This window comes from Pagrus pagrus (assembly GCF_965226575.1).
Source record: "Pagrus pagrus genome assembly, chromosome: 23".
Classification (NCBI taxonomy): Eukaryota; Metazoa; Chordata; class Actinopteri; order Spariformes; family Sparidae; genus Pagrus; species Pagrus pagrus.
The window spans coordinates 22,840,330-22,866,661 of NC_140205.1; the positions used below are offsets into that span (position 1 = coordinate 22,840,330).

Here is a 26,332-nt window from a genome sequence, read left to right on the forward strand (position 1 = left end):
ACTGCTATAGACATGACATTGACTTTCTTCACTTCATTCAACAGCGTTTCAGAAACATCTGTAGCTAGAATTTCAACCCTGTGAATATTTGACGCATCTGACGGGTACATTTTCAGTAGCAGATGTCTAACTCGTTTTCAATTTGTTGTCATTTATCACTTCATCCACGATGGCCAGCATACAATCTTTCACAGTTTCAGAGTCAGTAAATAGCCTTTTCTTCTTCGCCAAAATCCATGAAACACGGAGGGAAGCAGCTGTAGCTCTCTCTTGAGCTGTGCATGTTCGCACCATCGTAGTACAGCTATCGTTGTAAGATGCAGTCAAACTCTACACTTTCACTGCTCTCTCCCGAGATCCCTCTGGGAAGTTTGTCCGGAAAGTCGGGTGTTTCTTGATTTGGTGCCTCCGGACATTGTAATCTTTGAGTACCCCAACGCACTCATGGCAAATTAAACACATGAGTTTGGCGTTTGAACTTGATGGTAAAATGAGCAAGTATTTGTCAGTCCAGACAGGGTTAAATTGGCAGTTTTCATTGTCAATTTTACGTTTCAGAGTTGAAAAGGACATGTTTTAGACTGGGTATCTTGGCACTAGTTCTGACAGCACTGCTAGCCACACGCTGCATTGTGGGTAGACTGGTGCTAGGCTACGGGAGTGTTGCATTCACGGTCTGAACCATTTGAAATGTCTTGCAAAACGAGTTGCCCTCTGCATCTCTTCAATTCAATTCAAGCTGGCTGGACCACAGGCTGGGCCACTCGGGGGTTGGTCCTGGGCTGCGTGTGGCCCGCGGGCCGCTAATTGAATAGCCCTGCCCTACACTCTGCGTAGAGCTGAGGGAGTGATGTTTGGGAAATACTTTAGCCCAGGCAGCATGTACTTAGCATCCATGGCAGTCATTAGCGTCTTTAAGCCCTGTTTTTCAACTGTGCTTATAGGCATCATATCTTTACAGGCATTACAGTACGTAATTGCGCTGTTTATATCTTTGTATCACTTCAATTTCTTTTCATATGGGGTAATGGCTGAATTGAATTGAGGCAATTGTTGGTTGTTGAACTGAAGTTTGACTAGTAGAAGCAGTGGGGCTGGGCTGTTGGCTACTTGAGGGGAAGCTAACGCTAGCATGATAGCAGAGGCTGCTGTCTGCTGAGGACTGGGACCTCACCGACACATTTTGCACCAAATGCTGGTCTGTGCTTTGTCAAACTTCAGGTAGCTGAAAAATTTCCAAATAACCGAAGTGGTATGACCTTTCTTGGGTTGCGTCGTCTTTGGTAGTTTCCTCGCACTCGGTTTCGCTAGCCAGACTGCTCATTTCTTGCGTAGGCTAGACACACAGGTGGTCACCATCATTCTGAGTTGTTGTGAGTGGAAGGGGCTGGAAACATGTATCAACTGCATGCAGTTGTTTCTCTGCTGTGCGATTGGCTGTTGGTGTAGTATTTTCTAGGTAGAGGAAAACTGACTCAAAAATAACTGTATTGACAATAAATGTCATAAATTTATCATCGTTATCGTGGAAGATTTTATCATGAAAATTATCAAGATCATTTTATCGCCCCGCCCTAATTGAATCACAGCCAATCGGAATCATATCGAATCGTTCCATAATAAAAAGAAAAGTCTCTAAATCGTATCAAAGCCCATGTATCTACTTACGTAACAAATCGTCTTATAAGGGAGAGACGCACACCCCAAATCAGTATTGTTTTCTACTCACTGGCTGTTGCCAATCATGATTATGAATTTTGCAGAACAGACAGATTGGTAGTGCATTTATATCGATGGAGAGCCAGCACATCGATGTACTCACATCTCTAATGTTAATATCCGATTTCCGATTCATATCTGTGAATCTTTACACCCATAGTATAGGGGCTGACTGTGTGAATTACAACTGGGCTGATATTGGCCTATCACAGATATATCAGGATTGGCATGCCTAATGTGCACCAATCTGAAAACTTTTTTTTTGTTTTGTTTTTTTTGTTTAGAGACTATAATGCAGAAAAAAGGATGCTTGGAGTGATTTATTATATTCCCAGTGAAGTTTACTGTTTCAGTGCACTCATGTCATTTTGGCCTATAGAGTTTATGGTTAAACTGTAAAGTACCCTGCATCTATTACATATCTTTGTCACAAGTTTGATAACCATCATTGTATATAATAATGGCCTATATATCAATACTGGAATGTTTTACTCCCTAATAACATTATTGTCATCGGCTCCAAAAGTTGTGCATTTTTCAGGCTCTCGTGTTGATAATTAGACTGAGCCTATCCCTAACTTCCAGTTGTTTCCAGAACTTCGGCGTGCACCCGTTGCTGTTCCTGACTGTAGTATCTTATGTCACTCAGTCTGTGAAATCAATTTCAAGTTAGCAGGCTGATAACATTTCAAACACTGAATCACTTTGTTCTCTTACTCAGCCTGGAAAACTCTGGCTGACTTGTACTCTGCATGAAACGAATCACGAGCTGTTACTGGAGTCATCTGAGCAAGGACTTAATACATGCAGAGTAACAGATGGGTTCACTCCAACACCTGTGGCCTGGGGCTCACTTCTATGTGTATGCTTTACACGTGGGCCAGAACTCACATACACCCACAAGCACGCACACAATCTTGAACCTATGGTGAATGTGCTGTCAGTCCAGCATTGCCTTCTCTGTGCCGGTGAACACTGCAGGGCTTTTTCCGATCAAGGTGAAGGACACACACAGAACGAGTGAAAACAAACAACGGAGCCTTAAGGCACTTTTTATAGCTCAGCCCTAATGACCATGAACTGAGTAGTGATTATTGTGAAAAAACAAGGGAGATAGGGAGAGAGAGAGAACAAAATGGGGAGACAGAGAGAGAAAGTAAGAGGCCATGCGATTAAAATAGAAACACAAGGACAGCTGACACAAGACAGGGGAGGAAGAAGTGGTGACGGATGCCCTTCTCGTAAATGAGGGGAGGAGGAGGACTTGGTCATAGCAGATAATAGAAAGAGACAAGAGCGGGAGGAGGAGAGTGAAAATAAGAAATGACAAAGAAGAAGGTTAAGGAAGTGATAGATGATGCTGTTGGAGTCCAAGAGAAGCTGACTCAAGGGATGTTAGGGCTTCATTTCCTGATTTCTGTTGATCTATTTTAGAAAAAAAATATTACCTTGAGTTCAAGGATCCACAACATGCTGCCATTTTGCCAGCCATTTGGTTATCAGTTATCCCTTATTGTAGACAAAGGTTTTCTTTATTCTATATTCAAAGCTTATCTAAAGCATTTTCACCCTGTTTTTAGTTGTCTGTCCGCTGCCTGTAGTTTTTTATTCAGCCTAATTTACATTGCAGGGATTTGGTAAGGCAAATTACCATAGCTGTTAACTGCTGATGCAGTGCTCTCCAGAATAATTAACAACCTATTTTTCGTATTCTTGCAACCTTCCTTTGGGTCATGGCCCAGTCTCCAGCATGGGAGAATATATATGGGAGTGAAGGACAGGAAGTCATCATGCTGCTGCTGCTGCTGCTGCATGGTCACTAACCCACAGAGAAAAGAACACAATTATCTCTCCTTCACCTCTCCAGCCTGACAGTCACAGAGGAAACTGTGTCTGTCTCACTGGATGTGATCTCGCTGATCGTGCGTGCTCAGGTTAAAAATTTCTCTGATGTCAGATCATTTTTCTTTTGCTCTGCTAGTGATGGGCCTAAGAGCGGTGTTCTCGGTTCATCAAACAACAGAGAGATACAGTACAGACCAAAAGTTTGGACACACCTTCTCATTCAATGAGTTTCCTTTCTTTTCATGACTATTGACATTGTAGATTCACACTGAAGGCATCAAAACTATGAATTAACACATGTGGAAATATGTACTTAACAAAAAAGTGTAAAACAACTGAAAATAAGCCTTATTTTCTAGTTTCTTCAAAGTAGCCACCTTTTGCTCTGATTACTGCTTTGCACACACTCTGCATTCTCTTGATGAGCTTCAAGAGGTAGTCACCTGAAATGGTTTTCACTTCACAGGTGTGCCCTGTCAGGTTTAATAAGCGGGATTTCTTGCCTTATAAATGGTATTGGGACCATCAGTTGTGTTGTGCAGAAGTCAGGTGGATACACAGCTGATAGTCCTACTGAATAGACTGTTAGAATTTGTATTATGGCAAGAAAAAAGCAGCTAAGTAAAGAAAAACGAGTGGCCATCATTACTTTAAGAAATGAAGGTCAGTCAGTCCGAAAAATTGGGAAAACTTTGAAAGTGTCCCCAAGTGCAGTCGCAAAAACCATCAAGCGCTACAAAGAAACTGGCTCACATGAGGACCGCCCCAGGAAAGTAAGACCAAGAGTCACCTCTGCTGCGGAGGATAAGTTCATCCAAGTCACCAGCCTCAGAAATCGCAGGTTAACAGCAGCTCAGATTAGAGACCAGGTCAATGCCACACAGAGTTCTAGCAGCAGACACATCTCTAGAACAACTGTTAAGAGGAGACTGTGTGAATCAGGCCTTCATGGTAGAATAGCTGCTAGGAAACCACTGCTAAGGACAGGCAACAAGCAGAAGAGACTTGTTTGGGCTAAAGAACACAAGGAATGGACATTAGACCAGTGGAAATCTGTGCTTTGGTCTGATGAGTCCAAATTTGAGATCTTTGGTTCCAACCACCGTGTCTTTGTGCGACGCAGAAAAGGTGAACGGATGGACTCTACATGCCTGGTTCCCACCGTGAAGCATGGAGGAGGAGGTGTGATGGTGTGGGGGTGCTTTACTGGTGACACTGTTGGGGATTTATTCAAAATTGAAGGCATACTGAACCAGCATGGCTACCACAGCATCTTGCAGCGGCATGCTATTCCATCAGGTTTGCGTTTAGTTGGACCATCATTTATTTTTCAACAGGACAATGACCCCAAACACACCTCCAGGCTGTGTAAGGGCTATTTGACCAAGAAGGAGAGTGATGGGGTGCTGCGCCAGATGACCTGGCCCCCACAGTCACCGGACCTGAACCCAATCGAGATGGTTTGGGGTGAGCTGGACCGCAGAGTGAAGGCAAAAGGGCCAACAAGTGCTAAGCATCTCTGGGAACTCCTTCAAGACTGTTGGAAGACCATTTCAGGTGACTACCTCTTGAAGCTCATCAAGAGAATGCCAAGAGTGTGCGAAGCAGTAATCAAAGCAAAAGGTGGCTACTTTGAAGAACCTAGAATATAAGACATATTTTCAGTTGTTTCACACTTTTTTGTTAAGTATATAATTCCACATGTGTTAATTCATAGTTTTGATGCCTTCAGTGTGAATCTACAATTTTCATAGTCATGAAAATAAAGAAAACTCTTTGAATGAGAAGGTGTGTCCAAACTTTTGGTCTGTACTGTATATCTCAACAGCTAAGGTTGAGATTACCTTAAACTTTGCTGTGGATATTCATCATTGTTCTTAGAGAATTTAGTCATTTTGGCAACTCCATGACCTTTCTTTTAATGCTGCTGTCTTATTTTCCATCCGTCCATCCATCCATCCATCCAAGTTTACTTTTCTGGGTCTGCATTACAGTAGCAGCAGGCTAAACAAAGTAGGAAATCTGTCATCACAGTCTGATGGCTGTGGGGATGAATGATCTGCGGTAGCACTCCTTCTTACACAGTGGGTGTAAGAGTCTGCTGCTGAAAGAGCTGCTCAAGGCTTCCACAGTCTGGTACAGGGGATGAAAGGTGTTGTCCATGAAAGATTTCTGACTGCTTGTATTAGCATTGTCGTCCTGTTGGCCATTACAGCTGCTGATGCTTAAATCCATTTTACCCTCCTTCCTGGTCAAGACCCCACGATACTTGAGCTCCTTCACTTCAGGCAATAGCTCACTCCTAACCCATCAACTTGATTAACTTGATTTTCTTAATATCTGCTTGTTCTGAATTTGATGGCAGCAACATGTTTCAAACAAGTGGGGACAGGGGCAGCAAAAGACTGTCAAAGTTGTGGAATGCTCCAAAAACACCTGTTTGGAACATTCCAAAGGTAAACAGGTTCATTGCTAACCAGTGATAGTATCATGAATGGGTATGAAAGGCATTTGGTGAAACACATGATTGTATAAAGGATAATACTACATGGGCTCAGGTACACTGTAAAACCTTTATATTCTTTTTCATTCAACACAGCATCCCAACTTTTGTGATTCTGAGGTCTGGAACCAAGCTACCAAGCTAGGACATTCGTGTTTGTTAACACTGAACAAAATGTTGGTTAACACTGAGCTTGACTAGAAGCAATGGGTGCCTCACATTGTGTTGGGGTTGTCTTAAATATTAACATTTCCTTGACTTAGTACAATCATAGTTAGAAAATTGAGGAATCTCATCAAAGTTTATTTTTTAGACGTTAATGCTGTAAATGACTATGATTCTACCACTTTTTTCTTCTGTTCAAGGATGAAACACACACCAGAACCCAATATGAACTGACTTGACAGAATTGTTGAAAATACTGTGACAAAAGCTGTCACATCTGTCTGTTCATCTACTGTAGGCTCATCAAATACAGTTTCTTTTTGTTGTGTTCATCTACCCAGAGGTTTAACTGGAATTCACTCAAATGACTAGGCAGCTTTTCCTTTTCTTCCTTTTATTTTCCAAGTGCAAGCGGTTTAAGCCATTTCCATTAGCCATTAGGTGAAAAACCTTTCAATCATAGAAACACACAAAAAGAAAAAAATGTTTAAATTCTGTAAATAATCCCAATGATATTTCAAATGACTGAAATATATAATAGGAAATAAGTATACAAAAATACAAGATAAGTATACAAAATACCAGAAAAATAAACACCTAAATAAATAAATACTGTGAAACCCAAACCTGTTTACATTAAATTGCAAATTAAGTGCAAATAAAGTTACCCACTGCTGTCTGTTGTTTTAGCATTGTTTTAGCATGTTGTCAGGTAAGTATGAATTTCACTTCTTTTTAATATTTATTGTTGGTCTATTTATTTTTTAATGCATTTTAACATAAATTGTCTCAATTTCAACTGTATTTAACCATTAACTATGTATTTTAACATGAATTACTTTTTAACCTTAATCACATTTTATGGTCAAATTTTAATAAATAAAATTAAATTAGTCCTTACACAAATTACACAACTGTTTACATTCAAATATGAAATGTCTGCATTGAGTTGTTAGCGTTGTTGCTTCACCTAGAAGATAAGAGTCAGTTAAATATTCAGCCATGACAACTTCTCAATGGCTCCACCGGTGTCTTCCCGCAACAACTCACCTCTAGTGAGATTTCAGAGCGAGACTTTTCTGTGAGCGAGACTTGTGTTTCTGGTTACCAAAAGGATCCGGACCGGACCTTTTATTTTTGTCGCTGTCGCTCATCTCGCTCCAAAAAAGTCGCTCTGTTGCTCAGCTGCAGTCGCTCGTCGGCACAATTCAGCAGATCGCTCTGATAACGTCATTCAAGCGATTCCAGTGAATTTCACGTCATTTCTTCCCGTTTTCAACGGTATACGCGGCTGACAACGGCCCAGTTTGACGAGCTGTTGGCGAGAATCGGAGGCAGGATTGCCCGGTTGGACACCAACTACAGGCGCTCCATCCCAGCTGAGGAGCGCCTGGCCATTTGTCTCCGGTGTGTGTGTGGGTGTGTTTGTGTGTGTGTCAACGTAAAGCCGGCTTTGCTCTTCCGGACCGGTGGAGTTGTATTACGTTTACATGGTTTCAGTAGTTGTCATAATTAGGCCTACATATAGATTACGGCAGCCAGTCAGCGCTGAGCGACAAGCGACTGACGGCCAGAGAGTTGGGGCTTCTCAACTCGAGCGACAGAGCGTTTTTTCGCTCCGTCGCTCGGACGCTGTCGCTCAGAGCCCCAGCGACATTTCGCCTGAGCGATTAATCGCTCAGTCGCTCGTTTGCATTAACTTAATATGTAAACTTGTCGCCAGCGACAAAAATAAAAGGTCCGGTGTGAACGCAGCTTTAGTATTCCTTGCTGGAATGATGTCAGACACTTAGAATAACAACCTCAGCCTGTCAATGGCAAAAACAAGCACTGGACATAGTGGACATAACTTGTCTTTAATGCCCTTGTAATGAGTGTTTGTTAATAGGTTAAAATGTGCTTATTAACATTATAAGTTGTTAGTAAGACTATCATTTTAATTTAAAAGCATCCTTAACATGTTTATTGTTACATCATAATAAGCATTCATTAACAGTTTCCAGATGTTTAAGAACAGTAATAAAAGTAAGACAAGTGTAAATAAATAAATAAATGTGTTTGTAACGCTGTTATAAACAATTGTTTATAACAGAATTACAAACACATTATTGACTTTAACTAAATTAGCTCTTCATTGTCGCTTTGTTTTGCTGAATCTAAAATGAGAACAGTCCCTTTTAAGGTAAAAAAAACCCTTTGTTGTATGTTTTTATCTAGTAATGCAACAAAAAAAGTAAAGAGTTAATGTGTTATATATATGTTCTTAAGTAGTCAATTTGTAGTAGCCACTATAAGCTTCAGGTTGAAAAAGGCTGTTGCTGAACTGAACAAAGCAACAGTGCATTTTATTTTACTGTCTAGGAGCAAACATTTGTATTTGTAAGAGAAAGAATGTGTTATTTTGTCTTTCAGAAATGATGTGGTCTGAATCACTTCAGAAATCATCCAGAATAATAACATATATTAATGTGGCATCATGTAGGCTCAGGCTTATTGTTATTCGTGTTTGAGAGTAGTGGTTATACAGACAGCACATTACACAAAGGTCACAGATTAGATTCCTCCAGCAGCCAGTATACATGTCCATCAGCAGCCATGCTTCCTGTCTAAATGTCCTGAAACATGACACCCAACCCCAACCTGCTCCCTCATTGTAAGTCTCTGTGGATAAGCACATCAGCTAAATGCCTCAAATGAGAAATTTAAATTCCTCTGAAGCCTTCACTCCACTGGATGGGTTGGGACCCTGACCAGGCCTCCTGGGAAATTCATCTCATGGCCCTTCATCGCAGTGTCAGCTCTGAAGGCAGATCAGCATCAACTAAGGTCACAGTGAGATAATGGTGAGGGTTAAGGCTCTTTCTGCAAGCTCAAGCAGGTTTTATCAGTCATACTCATTGAATTATTAATAAAAGAGGGACAGTGGAGGCCAGAGTCTCCTTCATCACTTAATGGACTGGGTGAGGGCTCACAGAAGACCCCATTAGAACTAATTACAATCAGACATAAGGAGTTCAGATGTGAGGCCATGTTCTGTTCAGTTCTCCCTGGTTGGTTTTGTTCTGCTCTGCAAAGCCTCACCTTAGAGGTAGACTATATGAAGACGTAAAGCTTTTATCCTTTTTCCTATTCAGTAGTGTTAAGCAAAGAGAAAATCATTTTGAGACACTGACACTATCTTCTAAAGTGTTGTAAAATGCAAAATCTATTATAGAATGACAGCTGGAACCTGAACCACAGTACTGCTGTTATCAGGTTGTTCATCATAGGTGAAAATTGAATATTTCACTGTTATTCCTCATTGAGGGATTAGCTGCTGGAAGATCTTAAGCAGGGTGTGATTTGGTGTCGGAATCCAACATTTTCTCTCAAAGCAATCATGCTCTTTTCATTTGAAATTCATGGCACTGCGGAAAATGGATTGAGATTCTGTTCAGCATTATAAAACAATCACTTAATCCAGCAAATGTAAAAGGTAATTTACTTTAGATATTCCCTCAGTAAATCCACAGCAGTATGTAGCTGAGTGATTGGTTTAGATAAGGTTGACCCTTTTTTGTCTTCATATGGTTAGGCTTCATGGGAAAATGAATGACACTGACTGTGCTCATCTATCTATCAGCCTGTTTTTGTGAGTTTGAATCATATATATTTTACTCAACAGGTTCACACTTTCACACAGTCAGATATAAGTCACAGCAGCTCCCGTCTTATCCAACAGTGTTGAATATTTTTCTCTGTCTGTCCGTCAGGTTGAACATCCTGCTGCACGGCATGACGCCTCTATCTTTCCACATCGTCAATGTGTGTTTGCACTGTGCCGTAACCTGCCTGCTCATGCACACGTGTGAACGCTGTGCGTTTGAAGACTGGCGCCTGGCCTTCGTCACGGCACTGCTCTTCGCTGTGCACCCCGTCCACACCGAGGCCGTGAGTACATGACACTGTCACAAACTGGCACAGAGAATGTGCTGGAACACAGCACAAAGTTGCTCCCAAAAACAAAACAAGTATAAAAATGAGAAATGGTTTACATTTTCTCAATCAAATTTCAAACAATGACCTTTCACAAAATGTTCCATCTCACTGAAATAGCTACTATGAGAGAACTGACCTTTCCCTCCTTGCTACTGCCACCCCCTGCTGCTGCAGAGTACCTGAATTGTCAGTTAATGTAACCATAATGCTTTGGGGGTTGTAAACAGAAAGTATATCGTTTCCATGGATTTATTAAGTATACTGTGGGCTACAACTCGAGCCACATGTTTCGTATCCCATAATTTGTTTACATCTTGACAAATTGGGCATACTTTTATTGGGGCCAATCAGCTACTAGCAGTTCCTGTGTGCAGTTCCTGTGTGCAGTGCACCCAGACAACAGTCACATGATGACTTAAACCTGGTGATTCTCAAGCAAGTTCTGAGGGAGTGTTTTTATCTATGCTTTCTAAGTTTATTTATGTACAGAAGCCCATTACTATGGCCGTATGTCCAATATTTTTTTTAAAATACTGTCATCTCGAGATAACAAAGACCATTTTTTTGTGATGAAAGAGAAATTAACCCATTATCATGAGAAAACAAAAAGGTTGTTCCCTCTTTTTACTTATAGACTAATGTTTATCGGATCATGTTTATCAGTGTCATGCAAGCATGCATACATATCATCTTGACAAGTGCAGCAGCTGATTTAAGATGAAAATGTCAGATCAAGGAGTACACTTTATTGATCAACGCATCAGACTGTACTTCAATCTCACTGTTTTATATCCATACTTTATTTGCCTACACCATTCAAATACCCATTACTGTGGGTAGTTTCTTTTCCCTGTGCTAACGAGAGGTCTTAGCCTGGACAGTAACGCATGTTCTTTGATTTGATCACTGTATTTAAGACTGTTGTTTATTCTGCCCTGAATCTACAAAGAATGGATGTTAAAGCATTTTAGCTGCTAACACTGTTATTATATCTGTCACAGTCTTAAGGACATAGTTTAACTAAACACTTTAGCAAGCTGCTCCTCACAAGTGTTAAAAGTCTGTGTGGAAAATAGCACTCCATTATAATGCTAATATTACACCAACTCTTACAGCACATATAATGTAAATACCATCATATCAAATCAATAGGTACAACATTCAAATAGCGAAATATCATTAAAAGTTCATTTTGTTTGCTTTGAAACTCTCAAACCCAGCCCACAGCAGTGTGTGTGTGTCATGGCCCACTCTTATGAGTCTAATGAAGTCGTTTTCTCATGATAAAAGATCTCCTTATCTCAGGAAAACAACATTTGTTATTCAGTGATAATGACATAAATAACTTAAGATCTCAAAGAAAACAAACAAAATGTAACTTGTTATCATGTGAAAACAGAGAAAACAATATGCTCGACCCGCTCCCGTTTAGGGCTCCCGTATTTGTGAATGTTTATTTGCAATTGGATATCAGAGATAATGGTCATCATGTGTTGATAGTTCCTGAACAACTGTCACTTTCCTTCTTTGAAGTCATGTAGGCCAGGCACAAGGACTGACTAAAAATGCACATTCTAGACATAAATGAAGTATTTTGACTTAACTGTAAGCGTAACATAACTGTTTGGGTAAGGTGTCCACAGAACGACTGAACAGTATCACACAATGTCGCAGCTCACCTTTACATATGTGAATGGACAGCCATGTGTGGTGAGGTGGAACATGTCTAAAGTTGCATCAGTTCAGTTCAGCTAGAGTCAGTGGAAAGCACTATAAAACCCTTCACAAGAACATAATTACATTCACTATTTTTCCTGGAGCCTACATGGTTGACTGATTGGTTGAATGCATTGTGCAATGACGATGGAGTAAATTGATAGCCTGTGGATAGTCTCTTGCTGATTTTTTTCTGAATTAAATTGCTTTTATTATTTTTCTATTCAAAATGCAGCCCTCTGCAAGACAGTGTAATGAGTCAGAGGCAGAATTTATGCTAAAGTTGATTCAGAATTTATTCAGAGCCTAAACACAAGCGACATTTCCCCTCAGGGTCTGCTGGTTTTATCCCAGTTGAGTATCTTGTGTTGCTGCTTCCTATTGGGGAAAAAAACCTTTTTTTTCCCCCTGTGACTGTGAGGAGTAATCATTAAAAGAAAGAAAGAAAGAAAGAAAAATGCCCCCCTAACTTCTTCTTTACCAAACAGTGCCATCTTTGTCAATCTGAGATCTGTCTCACACCAGCTTGTAAAATGTATCCACTAGAGCTGCACCTAGCAGTGCCAAATTAATTGATAATTTAATTATCAATTAAAATACTGATTATTTTTTTCAATTAGTCAATTACCTGTTTAATCTATAAAATGTCTGAATAAAGAGACATTTAGAAAATGGCTCAGTCCTCTGTCCTTAGACCCTCGATTCGAGTGAGGAAAAAGTATAAATTATTTATATAAAAAAAAAACTTGTGAACAGTGGAGAAAAAGAAGATGGAAGGAACCTCAGGAAGAACCACAGCGGAGTGATCCCTCTCCCAGGACATGCAATAGACGTTGCATGTACAGAACCGGACACCAAATCACAGTTTACAAATTTCATTGACAGAATATCTGATACAAGGAAATTATATCAAATATATTTGAAGAATGTGGATCCAGGAGGAAGACTGAGCAGGCCGAGGCACTGCCAAGTGGTGGCCGAGTCACACGGCCTCCACTCCAAGGAAATAGTATATGATATACAGTGCATTTAGAATGTATTCAGACCCCTTCACTTTTTTCACATTTTGTTATTTTGCAGCCTTATGCTAAAATTAGTAATGAACTTAAAATATATTTTTTTCGCCTCATCAATCTACACTCAATACACCATAATGACAAAGTGGACACAGAATTTTAGAAATCTTTCTCAAATTTATTAAAAGGGAAAAACTGAAATATCACATTGACAAAAGTATTCAGACCCTTTACTCAGTGTTAAGTTGAAGCACCTTTGGCAGCGATTGCTGTCGGGGTTGAGGTTTTTGTTGGACCCAAAATGCAGAGACTGCAGACCAATGTGCAGTCTAAAAAGAGTTTGTTTACTACAACAAAAAACTGTGGCAGGGAGCAGGGAGCACGGAGGGCAGGCAGGCAGAATGGATGGCTTGGTGGCAGCAAGGTGAGGATCCAGTGGTGCAAATGAAACTGCAGGCTGAGCAGAGAGATGCTGAGGATCTGCACACGTCGAGAGGGAAAAACACAGGCATGAGATGACACAACACAAGGGGACCAGGATGAGGAGGCCCTCTGGAAGCTGAGTGGGAGGTTGGCTGGGAGGCTGGGAACCACTGGCGGGTGTCGGCCGGACCCCCAATGGAGAAACACTGGAGGAGGTCGGCTGGGCCGCCGATGGAGAAACACCGGAGGGAGTTGGCAGGGACACCGACCAAGGAACAGGAACAGTAGTCGACCATGCCCAAAATGCAGTGAACAGACGCATGTGTTTACTCCAAAGGTGTTGATTGAACATGAAAAAATAATAAGGTGAATGAGGAGGGCAGGCAGGTAGGATGGTGTGATCAGGAGACGGCGGAGAGTATGCTTCCAGGTGACCAAGATACACTGGGAGGCAGGCAGAGAGACACTGGAGAGATCTGTTCATGGAAGAAGTAAAAAAACACAAGAATGAGCTGCTGGCCCATACCCAAAAGGACTGTAGCAAAAAACATAAAGAGCTGGAATAGCTCTCTCTGTGAAATATTTTCTGCTTGGAATTTCATTCCTTGGTTCCAGCGTTTGTAGCATTTGGCAAAAACCTTCATTTTCAAACCCAGCAATGGACTTTGTAATACTGGCAGCCCTCTGGAATGAGAAAGGAAGCTTTGCTTTAAACATTGCTGTTGGAACCCAAAGATGAGGTTGTTCATCGTGGATTTCAAAATGGACTTTGAGTCTTCACACCAAGGTGCAAGTTCAGCTTTGAGCTACTATTGGTCAGGGTGACTGACCAGATAGTCAAAATTCCAGCTCCTTCCTTTGTTCTCTCTCTTCTGCACCTCTCTCTCCACAGGACTGCCTGCCCTCAAGATCTGTTCTGGATTCTTCTGGGCCTAAATGCTGCTGAGAGTTGCCAGCTGCATTTCGAGCAGGCCCAAAGAACTTCTCCTCACAGCAGCGACGCAAGGTCCTGCTAGTATTCCAGCTTAGTTAGCGCCAGCAGCTGCAATGCAAAGCTTACCAGCTACCTACACAATCCAAGGAACACGAAGCAAGTTAGCACCGAGCTGCTAACCCTGCAAAGGAAAGGAGCAATCAGTACCCTCCACCCGCTGTCTTTCATCAGACCTTGCCCAGCAAGAACAGCATTGTTCAACATTGGGATTACAACCTTCTCCTGCTTGGCTCATCAGCCAAGGAACCACCAGCACCTTTTCTTCAAAGGCTGGTAACGTTGAACTGGGCCTATACAGCATAGCATAGCATAGCACGGCTTAGCACAGGACTTTTTACTCTAATTGATGTAATGCACATGTGTTCAAGCTATGTGTTTGTTCACTGTTTGGTGTGATTGTGATCTCAGGTCAGGTTATTGGTAGGTTGCTTTGCTACACGGCTAACTTTGACATTGGTTGAATTATGCTTCACACAGACTCAGGGTCTTTGCATGCAACTAACCATCTTCTCTAACCTGGCATCACGTCACACACACACACACACACACACACACACACACACACACACACACACACACACACACACACTACTTATCTCCCACTTACAATGCTGTACTGAGTTCTCTCCCCAGACAGTTTGACAACCATTCACACCTTCGCTCACCTAGCCTTAGCAACCCCCATGAAGGCCAGTTTGACCAACGACCCACATAACATGTGGCCCTAATGACTCTGAAACTCAAAGCTCACACGTGTCCTTAACAACTCTGTAAGAACACACCCTCATAGAGTTTAAAAGCCAGCCTAATCCTCTTTGGTTAGTTAGAACTGAAGAAGCCTCTTGGATGAGAGGTGAAATGTCTTCAAGTCCAGTTGCCTACGATACAGCACCTAGATTTACCATGACCTAGATGACTGAGAATCTTCATCAACCTACAGTAGTGAATGTTGCCAACCTCTAGTCTGACAAGGACTCCAAAACCCTTCGACAATTACTAGCTGTTGTGGTAATTTTGGTTGTAGTTATAAGGTTAATTATTAATCAGTTACGAACTGAAAGTTTAGTGCATTTTTATGAGACTGATTTGGTGAATCGGCTGTTTTTTCCCTTCTTCAAGGGTAGTGCCTAGAGGTGATCTAAGGAAAATTGGAGCTTATTATTTATCATAATTAATAATTGTCCCTGATAATCATTAACTATTATATATAGCCAAATGTAACCCAAAACTCCATAATAATGTTGCATTAAGCACTACATTGCATTCACCGCTGCAGGTTGACTTACACGCTAGCATTAGCTGCTTTCTCAACAAAGAGATCAAGGTGGTGGTGCTGTAGGTGGCTTTGTATGTTCATGGTTTTGCCTGTGAACTTCACTTTTACCAGACAGTTGATGCATATTGCGTAGTCTATTGCTTTTGTTTGTCCTATTAAACGTGGCTTGGACATCTCTTAACCTAACTTTCTGCACATTGCTGTCTGCCATTATCCAGCTGTAAACCTCCTCTTCTTTGGCCAGTTAACTTCAGTTCAAGTTTCCCTCATTCATGTGATAAGTGCCACCATGAGGAGCCATGAAGTAGCAACGCTGGGGAGTCAAATTGGCAGGGAAATCTGTTTACAGCACCTTATTTGTTAAATTAAAATATTGATATTTGGCGCCAGTGTATCGATACTTGTATTGCACGAGGAAGGACAACGATAAATTGGTGTTTTGTCCAACCCCTAGTAAGGAGTGTTGGGACCATCCACATGGTTCTGACATCAGATCAGCCCGCGTGTAGCTCAACGCTTAAATGCGACCTCCTTGCACTAATAAAGCCTGGTAAACAAAGGAAAGTGCACCGACCCTAATGTCCAGTAGGTGGCACCTGCTTGTCACAGTCCCCCCAGGTTTGAAACTCCCATTTCCCATTGTCTGTGAGCGCACTTGAACTCATCAGTTCCGCCGCGACCGGAGGAGATAAGTACAGCTGCAGACTCATTTCCCGCCTAGGCTGCAGTGTTTCATCTCGCTGGACGAGCCAAAACTGCCCTGTGTTTACTAAACACGCTCCGGATCCAGAAAAGACACTGTGCAACTAGACTCTTTCACCGCCAGCAGAAGGAGGATTTTTCCTCAGAAAACACCCACTTTGCCCGTTTTCTTAATGCCCACGTCGACTCCGCTGTTTTAACAGCTAATGCAGGACGCTGCAACCACCTTTAATCCACGCCGAGGAAGCGAGCTGGATTAAGGAAGACACGACTACAAGTGAGGCTTAATTAGTGTCTGGGCAGATACTATAAGTTAGCGTGTATTGAATGCTTGTAAGCTACATTGTTTGTTTGTGAGTTTGTAGCCCACCGAGTCCTTTTTATTTGCTGTTAGTTTTTCCATTGTAAAACATAATTTTTCCCCCCTTTCCCTTTCGCTCACCATGAGCTGATTGGAGGCCCACCTTGGAGCAGGAAGTGTTAGCTTAGCCGCCGCTAAGGGCGTTAGCCCTTTGTCTTTGTCTTCCTCTCTCTCTCTCTCTCTCTCTCTCTCTAACTAACCCACATGTACATGTACACACGCATTAGGGGTTACACGCACACACGTAATCTTATGAGCGACCTGTTGAAGACTTATGGTTGATGACCATGACAAATTAATCTTGTGTGACCCCCCCCCAGGGTGGTGCCTCGTTTTTAATGATTTGAAAATTGAATTTATTAATTTAATTTTAATAATTGTTATCAATAATTATTCATTTCTAATAACCACACCTGCCCTACCATCAATTCCCAACAGGAGTTACCCAACATGTTACCTTCATCTGGTGTACTCCTTTCAATGAAGAATTGAGAAATGAGAGCTGTTGTCTGTCTATCTTCTGCCCTTCGTGGCAGCGGTTGTCCACCCTGCAAAAGTAACTCTGAGGAAGAGAGCAGATCCTTTGGGATCAGTACAGAAACACATATAATATATATATAATTTCATTCTCTCCGGCTGTCTCCTTTGTACCAGCCTAATTCAGCTCTCACACACCTCTTGCCATTTAGAACCTCTGCTCTACTTTCCAAGTGTTTCCCCAAAGGGAAGTGTTTCCTCTACCTGGCTCTGAAAGGTGGTGAGGCAAGTTTTGCAAGTTGTGTAATCTATGCAAAAAAGCAGAGCAGAGCAGGTTATTATTCCTCTTCCTTGCTTCAACAGGTGAGGTGACAATAAGAGCTCAGATGTTCACTACACAAGAGCTCTAGTGAAATTGGAATGGAGATGAGCATAAGGGGGATGAGTGGAGCATGAATGGAGCAGAGGAATATGTGCAGCATGGAGAAAGAGTTGAGCAAGGAAAGAGAAATGCATGAGAAATGGTGGAGGAGAGCGATGAAAGGAAGAAGAGGCAGGCATACAGGGAGGGAGGGAGTGAGCAAGGCAGAGATGAATGGAGAGCAGCAGGGGTTGTAACAGGACAAGCCTCCTGCCAGGGCGCTTCCCTGACTCCCTGCACAGAGAGAAGCAGAGACACGAAGGAGAGAAGAGGAGAGGGAGTGAAAGCGAGCTGGCAGCAAGGGAAGCAAGACGACAAGACAGAAAAGAAAGTGAGAGCAAGAAACATGAAGGAGTAAGAAAAACGGTCTCAAAGTCTCCAGGCTGGTGCAGGCAAGGGTTGATTTTCCTGCTCATCTCCCAGCATGCCAGTCAAAGTGCCAGAACAGGAAGAAACACTTTGACTGGATGTGACTGAGAGAGAGGCAAAGAGCTGCCTCTTGGCTCTGTGCACCCTCCAACCTCTAACAAGTCGTGTTTGCTTTCTGTTCAAAAGCATTGAATTGAATCTGAATCAAGTTTAGGATCTTTTTCAATTCTCATAGTTTTCAACATTTTTGTCTAGGTTATAAATATCTCAACTGAAACTCAAAGAATCATTTGAGATCTGTAATCAGCTTTTGTGAAGATACAGCACATGTAAATGTGATTGCAGATCCATGCAGAGGAGGGTAATTAATGTAGGTCAGCTTTCTTGAGACCAAGCTGATTGGTTGTGCTAACTTTCTGGCAGGATGGGGTTTGAAACAGGAAAGTCAAAGTAGACCTGCAATGATTAGTAGATACATGGATCAGTCTATTGACAGAAAATTAAAGGTATAGTTGGTAATCCTGTTCAGAAACACTTTTTGTTATACTGGGTGAAATGGTCTTCCCACCCTGAGAGGGTATGTATGCCAGTCCATACATAATGTGTTCAGAAAAAGGAACGAAATAAATCAGACCTCTGTGGCAGCTGCAGGCCTGTAAAAACTCTGACCAATCCCTCCCTCTCGGTCCGAGTTGAAGGAACCAATCAGATGCCTTCATGTCTCGTCCTGCCTGCACCCCCCTCTGTCCCCCCCCTCCTCCCTGCGCGCACTCATCACGTGTCACCGTTGCCGGATATATTCAGCACACTCCATATGGAGTTAGCAGGAGATACACACTCCAGGTCAGAAGGTGGCGGTAATGCACACCTAACAGTTGTTTGCTAACAGCCATAAAACAACAGCAGAAGAAGAAGAGTTAGCACAGTTAGCAAGAGAACGATGGCAGAGAAAATGCAGCTAAAGTAGCACTTCCAGAAGTGATGCAGAGGTTGCTGTCTTTCTGTTGGACAGGTAATTAGTTGTTTTGCTTCGGAGGGATTTGTTATTTTCATGAAATATGTAACGTTAGCCAACTAAGCTACTTTTGTAGCTTGTATTAGCCCAATGCTAACGGCTCTCCTCTGCCCTGCTGACGGACTGTCTGATGCGCGTTCAAGTTTGTGGGGGCGGGGCTTTGGACGGAGCACTGACGGGAGGGGGAGAAGGGGGTGGAGCTTAGACGAGGTGCCACTTTCAAATCTTGCTAGCTCTCCAGCATTACCAACTATACCTTTAAGTGGCAGCTGTTTTGGTAAAGGATTAATTGTTTAAAATGGCAATAGACACATTTTTGTTTTAACTTATTAAAATGTCAGTTTTCTGCTTCAACACATTATTATGAAGTAAATATAATGGATATATAATAATGAAACCATCTGTGTTTACATTGGTTCTCTATAATCACTATATCATTTTGTCTGCCCCCATGCACAGTCACCTGGGAAAATGAAAATTAAGTGACGATCCATTTCTCCTATAGTCGAAATGAATGAATAAACTGTTTTGTCCTGTGTTGTTATTTGCGACTGAGGAAAACATAAACAATCCAGTTGTCTTTGCAACAGCAGCGCCAACAATAATAGCCCTAACGCTAGAGGGAAAAGTTATCTGCTGCCACTTCAACGCAATACTAACATTACAGTATAATGGCTGTAGGAAAATGGCACCATCCGTGTATAGATTGGTTCCCTTTCACAATGCTATTTCGGTCTGCCACCAGGTTGGATTTTGTTTTTCTGTTGATCATTCTAAACATTTAAGTAACAATGTATCATAATTACTGATACACTGACGGCACTTTGATGGCTTTAGGAGCGTTAGCTAAGTCGGTCAAGAAATAATAATAGTGTTACTAGTATTCACTCAATTTACACCCCTACTTACAGACGACATTAAGTGTCTTAGACATACAGTGCTTTTCAAAATGTACACATTCACTGGACAAAATAGGAAAACAAATGAGTCAGCGGTTTGAGTTGTGTGTGCATAATTGAAGCGCCATCTTATCGGCCTGCCACGTGAGCTGATGCTGATATTTCAATTTAAAGCCATTACAGATGACATGCCAATATTGTCATGTGTCTCTGCTCAACATTATAATATATTAAGTTACTTTGATGTCTGAACTACTGGTTGGACAAAACAAGACATTTGATGATGTTGACCTTCATCTTGTTACTCTGCAATGTTCTGCTGGGAAACATTGAGTCCTGGCTTGACCACACACCTACACACATGGCTGTAGACCAAATACACCCCCACATGTGTGCTCAAGGGAAGGTTTAGCATTATTTTTTTGATATGATAAACCATTTACCAAATTTGTTGCTGTTATGTTGTTGGACTATTTGTTTAACTGACTGATCATTTCAGCTCTTGTTTGTCAGCTGATTGTTTTTGATTGTTGCTTTTGATTAGCCATCACCCCTCTATGGGGTGGTTAGGGTTGATTTAGTAAACTGTAGTTTTCCTCTAAATACACAGCAGCCATGAGTTTCATTATGACAATTTGGGCATGTTACTTACAGAAATTATAATTGCTACATCTAACTAGGCCTGCACGATATGAGGAAAATCTGCGATGTTCGATAACACTGTTCAATATTGCGATGATGATATAACTTGCGATAAATAAACAAATATTGAAGTTTGCATATTATTAACTATACAGTTAATAATGGTGTTTCCGCATTAATATGTAGACAGCTAACATAGACCCGAAACATTGACTAGCCAATGCCCACTGAATAAAGAATTAAATAAATTATTTTGAACATGCTTTTATCGAACAAACTGCACATGAATACCCAACCAATTAAGCAGAACATTAATTTAAATAACACATTATAATTATATGAAGTTAAAGTTTAATTTCCCCTGCTCCCTTTAAACTATTTTCTTGTAAACTCAACCAAAACATCTCTTACCATGCAGAGTTGAAATAAATAAAAAAATCCAGGGGGAAACAACTTACATAATTAAATAAATATAAATTAAACATGGCACTTTATATTAACTGTAATGTCTCTCATCACAGTCATCGAGGCCCTTGACTCTGCCTAACAAGGTGCAGAGATCTATAGTATGAACTGAAATAGAGTAGGGCCAGCCCACTAAATCAAGAGAAAATAAAATCAGGAAAAAGTATCTACCCTTTAGGTCAAGTTACAACCTTAGTTATTCCCTTAACACAAGTTCTTGGCCAAGAAAACCAGCATGGTAACTTTGTTAGGTTTCAGACATGTACCACATTCCCTGATGTGCTGATGTGCTTACACAGTGCCTGTCTTTGTAACACGTTGTAACAGTCAGAGGTATTTAATGTAGCGCCACTAGGTGGCGCCTCCTTTTGTTTAATGGGTAATGTAACCTGTACGATGAAGAAGAGCAGGTGTACTTCCGCTCCTCATGAGAAAGGATACCGCTAACAGAGCGAAGACTTCCCCTTTAATGTGTTTTTATTTTGTAAACTGTCGGTAGAAGAACCTCGGTGTGTCCGTTTGCACGGATGCCTGTAACATTAATGCCTTAGAGACCTGGCATGGCACGGTCAGTGTTATGAATAAAACTGCCGTGCGGAAACCCAAAATGTTGCATGCCGTCTCTTGAGTAACCGGAGCTACCCGGCGTTGCCGCACTGAAGTGGACCATCACCTTCCCCTTCACCAGCCCACGTTACAACGTCGTCTCTCCTGATTCCAAAATAACTCCATATAGCAGAAGTGCTGTTCTTCGTCGACTATTTTCATCGCTTTTCTCTCCTCCCTCAGCCATCATAACCTGGCAATCACCACCAAACTGATGCCGATTAATTTTGTCAGGGTAGCTAACGGCTAGCTGGGGCTTCATCTGATTGGCCCTTGTATCCAGGGCTCTGTCTGATAGGCTAAATGTTAGCATGCTCACAGTGCATGCATGCCGCATGTAAACAAAATGATTTTTCTTATTCATCGCGTGTCAGGCAGTCTTTTGCGATGTGTTTATCGCACATGTTCATATCGCGATGACGATGAAAATTCGATTTATCGGGCAGCCCTACATCTAACACTGTTTGTCATTTAAATTGTTGAAAACATCTATCAGTGCGGCTTAAGCCTACTACTTGAAGCTGGTGTATATTGCTTTGTGCTTATAAGATCAGAAATCATTAGTGCGTAGATTCGTTAACTCCCAGGTCTCAGATATTATTCAGCCATCTTGGAACAGTCCAAAAATCCTACACATTTTTGAAAAATGTCCAGTTTCCATCAACTGCTATTATGTAAGTGTTATTAAGAGAAGTGGATGGAAATGTGCCTGTTCACACACCCGAGTACAGTAGCTTGATGAATCTCAGACTGCACCTCAATATGAAAGGGCTCCATCATTAAGACCAAATGGAGTTCATTTTTCTTATCTTGATAAGGAATGAGATTGATGGGGGGAAGAAACACATTTTTCACCCCGGCAATTTCTCTCATGCTTGTTTTCTCCATCAGGCTCCGTCCTTGGTTACCTAGTCACATTTTAGAAAGAGTCAGACTTCTGTAAGTCTAAGGAGAGAGATTTCTCCTGCAGAACGTTGCCAGTCTTTGTCTAAACTGAATCACATAATCACACATCATTGTTTTCACAAGGTTAAAGCATTTTGGTTACTGCTGATAAACCCTTGGCATACCTCACTATTTGGTTCTTTTCTCTTCTGACCAGTCACATAAAAACACAGTTGGGCAGTAGGTCTTTTGTAAACAAGACAACTTAAAAAAAGCTTCTTACTCTCTGCCCAATCTGTTTCACTGTCCGACAGTAACCGTAAACACTACCAGGCACTGCGTGATATAATAGATGGTAATTTGGTTTCCTCTTAGTTAGCTTACAGCATTAGCTGATGCCATTAACTACAAAAGCTGAATGATTGACCACAGCCTAGCGACTGCAGCAGCAAAGTAATGTTGATCAAAGCACATGTAGGAACAACATCAGTTGTTGTTTCTAAAAAGTAAATACCTTCCCATCAGTGCTGTTTGAATCCACTCTGTGTTATCTGTGAACTGCCTTTGTGAATAAAGGGACAACCTTGGCCAGTCACATAATCTTAAGCACACAGCCACCTCCCCCAACCTTCTAAGGTGTCTCTCTTTTTTTTTTTTAGGTGTGGCAATATGTGTTAGAGGAGGCACCAGGACCGCAGCTGTGCAACACCATTTTTTTGTCGATTCTGCCTCCTACCTAATTGGATTACCAATATAGTATTTAGCTAGATTTAGCAAAAGTGTAGAAAACAACTCAAATTAAAAATGATTTAAAATTGCTTAAAAAGTAAAAGTTAGCAAGCTGAAGTGTGAGTTATGTTAGCTCACTGTAATAGTCTTAAAGGTACTAATGTTACAATCTTGTGTTGGCCTAGATAGCTTGCTGCAAAATTAACTGTTAGTCTGTTGTATGTGTTTGTTTATTGTTAATGAAAATGTAGCACGATTTTGGCTAGCCCAACTACCTGTCTAACTAACTGTTGACTGGATAACTATGATAATTCATTCTAGCCAGCAAAATAATTAAACTTCAAAGATGATAAAAGCATGCATATGTTTGATTGTGTCTGTCAGCTCCATAAACCAGCAGTAGCCTGCTGTCCTTGGTGTAAATGGTTGTTTCATACTCATTGTTTCACCATTTTAATTAAGTTGAAATATTCTCATTTTTAAATGATGTAAACTGTTTACCAAACGTTACTTGTTATCAGCCACTCACATAGTTTTTAAATATGGTTTTGTAACGCTCACCTTTAAAACTTAGAGTACTCGGAAAGTGTCCCGGAGCTGTGGTCACAGAACTGTGGGCCTGAAACTGCAGGCACATGCTACTCATTGGTCGTTTTGTTCTCCAAATTATGTTCTCCAAATGATGAATTGTAATAGTTTTGGTGATTCCCTGGCTTTTCATCCTGCACCATCATCAGGTTTATCAGGTCCAATGAAAACACAAAATTAATATTAGTATTATTTTATATTTTACACTACTACTACCAAGATCAATGTATCATTGAAAGGCCGTTATTCGTTGGGTACATGAAGGTGTGTTTGTTTTTAATGAAAGCTAGGTTAGCTTAAGTTACAGGAGCTGATATGGCACCTTAGTGTCCTAGTTTTGGAGAGCTGGTACTTGACAGATCATTTTAGAGAGCAAAAATTCACTGCTGTGAATTTAGTTTCAAGTTGGATAAGTTTAAGACTTTCAGTCTGAATCCAGCAGCATCTTCTTAATCATTTTCACCCTAGGGTTTCATTTAGGGACCATCAATAAATTACTGTTTGAATGACACAATACCTTTGTGCTGACTTGCCCACATTAATGAAAAATTCTGATAAAAATTATATTCAGTTGGTCTCATTTAGCTCACCTATTTTATTGCTAATGTCAACTCAATTTATTTTATATGAATACAAGTATACTGCAGACATGTATACGTTTTAGTCTTTTAGTCATTTGGAAAAGAGAGACAAATAATCAGACTCTTGGGGCTGTTTGTATCAGTTTCCCTCCAGTTGTTCATCATTATTAACATGTTGCAAATAAACTCGGAATGAACCTCAACAGAACCAGGACTAGTATGTCCAATTTGGCGGGCCTGGCAGTCAGTCAGTCGGTCCATATCAACTGAATGGGACTCCTGTTTCAGAGCTGAAAAGCCTCCATTCATCCATACCTCCTCTCCTCTTTCAGCTGATAGCATGCTGGCCATGTGTGGATCCCATCAGCCATATGTGTGCTGTGTTTGCCTGAGCCCAGACACACACACACACACACACACACACACACACACACACACACACACACACACACACACACACACACACACACAAACACGAAATAAAACTTGTGGTGTCTGGGCTGTTGATGAAGGCTAGGACAGACAGAGCCGAGGGACAGGCAACTGGAGATAAACAACTCTTCTTAGAATGTGCCCGTGGTGACAGTCTGCCTGGAAAAAGTCTCATACGCTCAGTATGTATGTGTTTGGGTGTGTTTAACCAAGCTGCACTTTTACACTTCCTCTCCCCCTGTGCCTTGGATACAGAGAGGCATCTGCAGCTGAGCTCAGATTCCTGCAGACTTATGTAATAAGTCTGAATTGGAGAGAGAGAGAGATAGAGAGAGAGAGACATGGGGAGTGAGACAAATAGGTATGTTTCTTTCATCCCTGCTCCTCTCTTTGTCCCGCTGGTTGCATCCATACAGAGCCTTTTATTACACTAATAATTGGACTAAAAGCTAAATTATAAATAAAAGGCTTCCTGTAAACACATAGATTAAAGGGGGATTCCAGGAACATTTTATTGTGCTTTTATAAAGTTAGGAACCAGCAAGAGACATATAAAACCCTAAGTCTCCAGTGAGATAAATACCAAAAACACTTGATTCGACCCTTTCCATTATGTGACCCACTGAATATTTGTCAGTCCCACCCTGCCTGGTAAATGTCACGCCTCCTCCAGTTCCAACGCCCCTGCTCGTAACAAAGGCTTTGTTAAAAAGTTAAATTAAAATAAATACATTTTAGAATGAATATCCCTTAGGAATGATGCTGTTGCAGCTCCAAATCTCTAGCAAACCATAGCAAAACATCTGAACATTACCTCTGCCAACTTTTATGCTAATGAAGTGAATCAGAGCAAAATTTGAGATGTTTTTGTACATAGTACTCAGGCAGAATCTCCAAAAATGTGCCATTTTGGCGCCATCTCTGCCTTTTAACATTTCTCAAACTACATATTTCACTTGCATGTTACCAAGCTTAACAGTATAAAGCTCCGGTGTGTAAGATAAAGTGGCATCTAGCTATGAAGTTGCAGATTGCTGAACACCCCTCATCCCCTCCCCCCTTACGATGGCTGCTAAATTGGTGCAAGTGCCTCTCTAGAGCCAGTGTTTGGTTTGTCTGTCCTGGGCTACGGTAGAAAAATGGCAGTGCAATATGGTCGACTGTGGAAGAGGATGTGCTCCCTTTGTAGATGTAAAAGGCTCCTTCTAAGATAACGAAAACATGATTCTTAGTTAAAGGTCACAGTAATGAAAACACAGTTTTGACTACGGACCAGCTGTGACACCTGTCACCATGTTCACGTCTGACCCATTCCTATTCTACATCTGGCAAAATACTCATAGCTGGTTCTGTGGTAGTTTCCATGACACAAGGACCCATTTTGCCACAGTCTCTCTCTCTCTCTGTCTCTCTGTCTCTCTCTCTCTCTCACACACACACACACACACACACACACACACACACACACACACACACAGAATCATACGGTGATACTGCTGATGCTGTTGCAGCCGGTAATCCCTAG

The 26,332-nt window shown here is 41.3% G+C and overlaps 1 protein-coding gene across 1 annotated transcript in view; it reads left to right on the forward strand.

Annotated features, from left to right (window-relative positions):
• tmtc1 (transmembrane O-mannosyltransferase targeting cadherins 1) overlaps nt 1-26,332 on the forward strand; it is a 274,776-nt gene that overhangs the window by 39,953 nt on the left and 208,491 nt on the right. Inside the window, exon 2 of the mRNA XM_084346518.1 lies at nt 9,985-10,162. Coding sequence (XP_084202644.1) covers nt 9,985-10,162 — 178 coding nt within the window. The remainder of the gene's footprint in view (nt 1-9,984; nt 10,163-26,332) is intronic.